Consider the following 2797-nt stretch of genomic DNA (forward strand, 5'->3'; position numbering starts at 1 on the left):
GGCTCTTTCCGACCGTAGCCCCTCAAGAGCCTGCATGTAACCGGCGCATCAAAGTGATATCAAAAAACGATTAGGGCAATTATCTAGGAGGTGCAAATTTCCTAACTCCCGTGGACGGGTAATAAATACACGCATCTCCAGTTGTAAAATGCTTGCAGCCAACATGCGAATTGCCTCTCACGGGGTTGTGAATTATTCCTATCGTGTGTGTTAATAGGGCAGATGATTGGCTAATCGTTTTTTTATATCACTTTGATGCGCCGTTTACATGCAGGCTCTTGGGGGCGGCAGTCAGAAAAGCCCAGCAATCAGCGACCAGTACAAATAGAAATGGCCAGCAAAAGTGTATTATGAGCCCAAAAAAGCCCCCAGAGAGCCTGCTATAGGCTAGGTAAACCTAACGCTTGATCTCACAAGTTCTCTGTGTTGGTATAGTAGACTCGTACAATATATGACATGGTAGCTAACTTCTGACTCATCATAAGACTAGAAGTACTATTTCTGCTAAACACATTGTCACTGGGAATGATCCAGAACTTTTGACACATGATCATTTTGACTTTAAGAGTGTTTGTAAGGTCATGTGTTGAAAGTAGGGGGTCATTAAATCAATAGTGAGGAAGGTTGAAAACTTTGTTAAATGTTGGATAAATGTTACTTCATTCCTGTTCACTTTGTCTGCCTTAGATGTTTTAGTTTTACCACATTACAGAAAACTTATGTCCAGCGTCATATTTTGATGTTTGTCCACAGAGAGAGGCTCTGTCCCCGTGACCAGGGAATGTCAGCATCTCTTCCCAACCAAGATTCTCTCAAGGCTGGTGTCATGGAAATCTATCACCCATGATGACTACATCGTGAGTAGAAAAATCTTGTATAAATGACTGTAATAAATATAAGTTTTACCTCTGTTGTGATGACTTGGGTTAAAATTGTCACTGATCTTGAAACCAATCTTGGATGTCCATCACAATTAGCATTTCAACCAATGTGAGAGTGGGTGTATATCTCAGATATTTGTAGTTTTTAGTGGACGGGGATATAGAATCAGTCTACTGATACTAGTAAGTCACCATTTGGACTAGCCATTGTCTGACCAATTAACGGTTTCTAAAATCATATTTAGTCACTTGAGTAACTGCTTCTTGGCATATCTTATTACCTGGATGTCTAACCTTCATCGACGTAGCCTTTGAAATGTTTCTGTCTTTTTGTTCTGTAGGTTCTCCCCTATTGCCAGCCTGTTGTGGAGTCAGGAATGGTTCACGACACGGACAACTTCTACGTTGCTGTGCTGCAGCGTGGGTCAGGTAGGAGCCAGAATGAATAGCTTATTGGTGGTAAAATGTATAAATGTACCTCGTTATTCAAAACAATACCTGAATGTGTTGGGTTAAAAGGTGCACTGGTTTGTGACCATCAGCATCTCTGAATAATCCACTGCTTCAGGGCCCAAAATACTGGGTGCATGTGCACTTTTGTGTACCCAAAATTGGAATGGTGCACCAACTTTTTAGACTCTGGGTGCACCCGTACACTTAGATATTTGTGAGGGTTTATGTATGGAAATGTGTTATTGTACACTACCGTAATATACAGTTTCTTTTTGAGACTTCAGTGTCAGAAAAAATGATAAAATCATTCTTATACATATATTACTTGTTTAAAGTTAGCCATAGAATTTCAGCTTCAAGTAAGGTTTATGACCAGGTTTTACAGAAATACTACTATTTATTTGGTGTACCCCAGCTTGACTGACTGTACCTCCTGTTCCCACAGCCACACTGACAGCAGCCATGTTGTTGAGCCCGGGCTACCTGACCTGTCCTCCCCTCTTCAGCCTCAATCTCAACATGGGTACAGATCACACAGCCAGCAATGATGAAAACATCAGGGTGAGACCTTTGACATCATACGAGAGTTTTTAAGCTGTCTTGCTTGTTTGCTGTGCCTTTGTCTGGCCTTGTCTTCATAGCATTGTGTCAACAAAGACTTTTAAAGTTAGTGCTATTGCCATTTCCACGGCAAATGCTCTGCTGAGCTTCACTCCCTTGTGCCATTGCTCCACACTTTTACCTCAGAGACACATTTTGCCACTTTCACCAAGCAAACGACCAAAGTTTTTTCTTCTTCTATATTCCACATCTCTTAAGGAAGTTCCAAACTTAAAGTTTCTTTCCTAGATTTATATCGTGTTGAACATGACTGCTTCCCAAATATGTCTAAATTGTTTTGAAAAAAAGGGACCAGACATCTATTATCATATATTCAAGTTAGTGTAACCCAAAATATTTCAGTGGCTCAGAATGAGTCTTGTTTTGTGGTGAATCTAACAGATTTCTTTTGTAGGCCATGGAGCATGAGGTCAATGTCCATTACAAAGAACTACTGGTCAAGGGGTCACATGACCAGCTGTTGACCAATCAGCTGCAGCGATTGCTGATGTGCTTGGACGTGTACCTGGAGACTCAGAGCAACAGTAGTGCCACGGAAGGACCCTCGGAGTTCGGACGGGAGAAGCTCTGCCCAAGAGTAGTTAGGTAAGTAATAATGCGCACAAAAGAAAAGTTTATATGCAGAAAAGAACTGAGTCAGCTTACAAATGCAACTCATGTGAAAGAGACTCATTCTTGTACAGGACTGTTTAGCCATACATGTAGCTGATAATGTAGAGGTGATGTGAATTAGGTTTTTACCATGGTCAATATTGAGAAAATGTTTACAGTTGGATGTGCTAAGGTTAGGTGTGACAGATCGATCAGTGTAATATAATCAGCTGCTGCTGTGGTATGTGCCT

At 41.1% G+C, this 2797-nt stretch overlaps 1 protein-coding gene across 1 annotated transcript in view; it reads left to right on the top strand.

Annotated features, from left to right (window-relative positions):
• LOC118426133 (THO complex subunit 5 homolog) overlaps positions 1 to 2797 on the top strand; it is a 14764-nt gene that overhangs the window by 9704 nt on the left and 2263 nt on the right. The window contains exons 12-15 of the mRNA XM_035835393.1: positions 746 to 857; positions 1223 to 1310; positions 1780 to 1895; positions 2350 to 2540. Coding sequence (XP_035691286.1) covers positions 746 to 857; positions 1223 to 1310; positions 1780 to 1895; positions 2350 to 2540 — 507 coding nt within the window. The remainder of the gene's footprint in view (positions 1 to 745; positions 858 to 1222; positions 1311 to 1779; positions 1896 to 2349; positions 2541 to 2797) is intronic.

The sequence above is a fragment of the Branchiostoma floridae genome, chromosome 11 (assembly GCF_000003815.2).
Source record: "Branchiostoma floridae strain S238N-H82 chromosome 11, Bfl_VNyyK, whole genome shotgun sequence".
NCBI classification, from domain to species: domain Eukaryota; kingdom Metazoa; phylum Chordata; class Leptocardii; order Amphioxiformes; family Branchiostomatidae; genus Branchiostoma; species Branchiostoma floridae.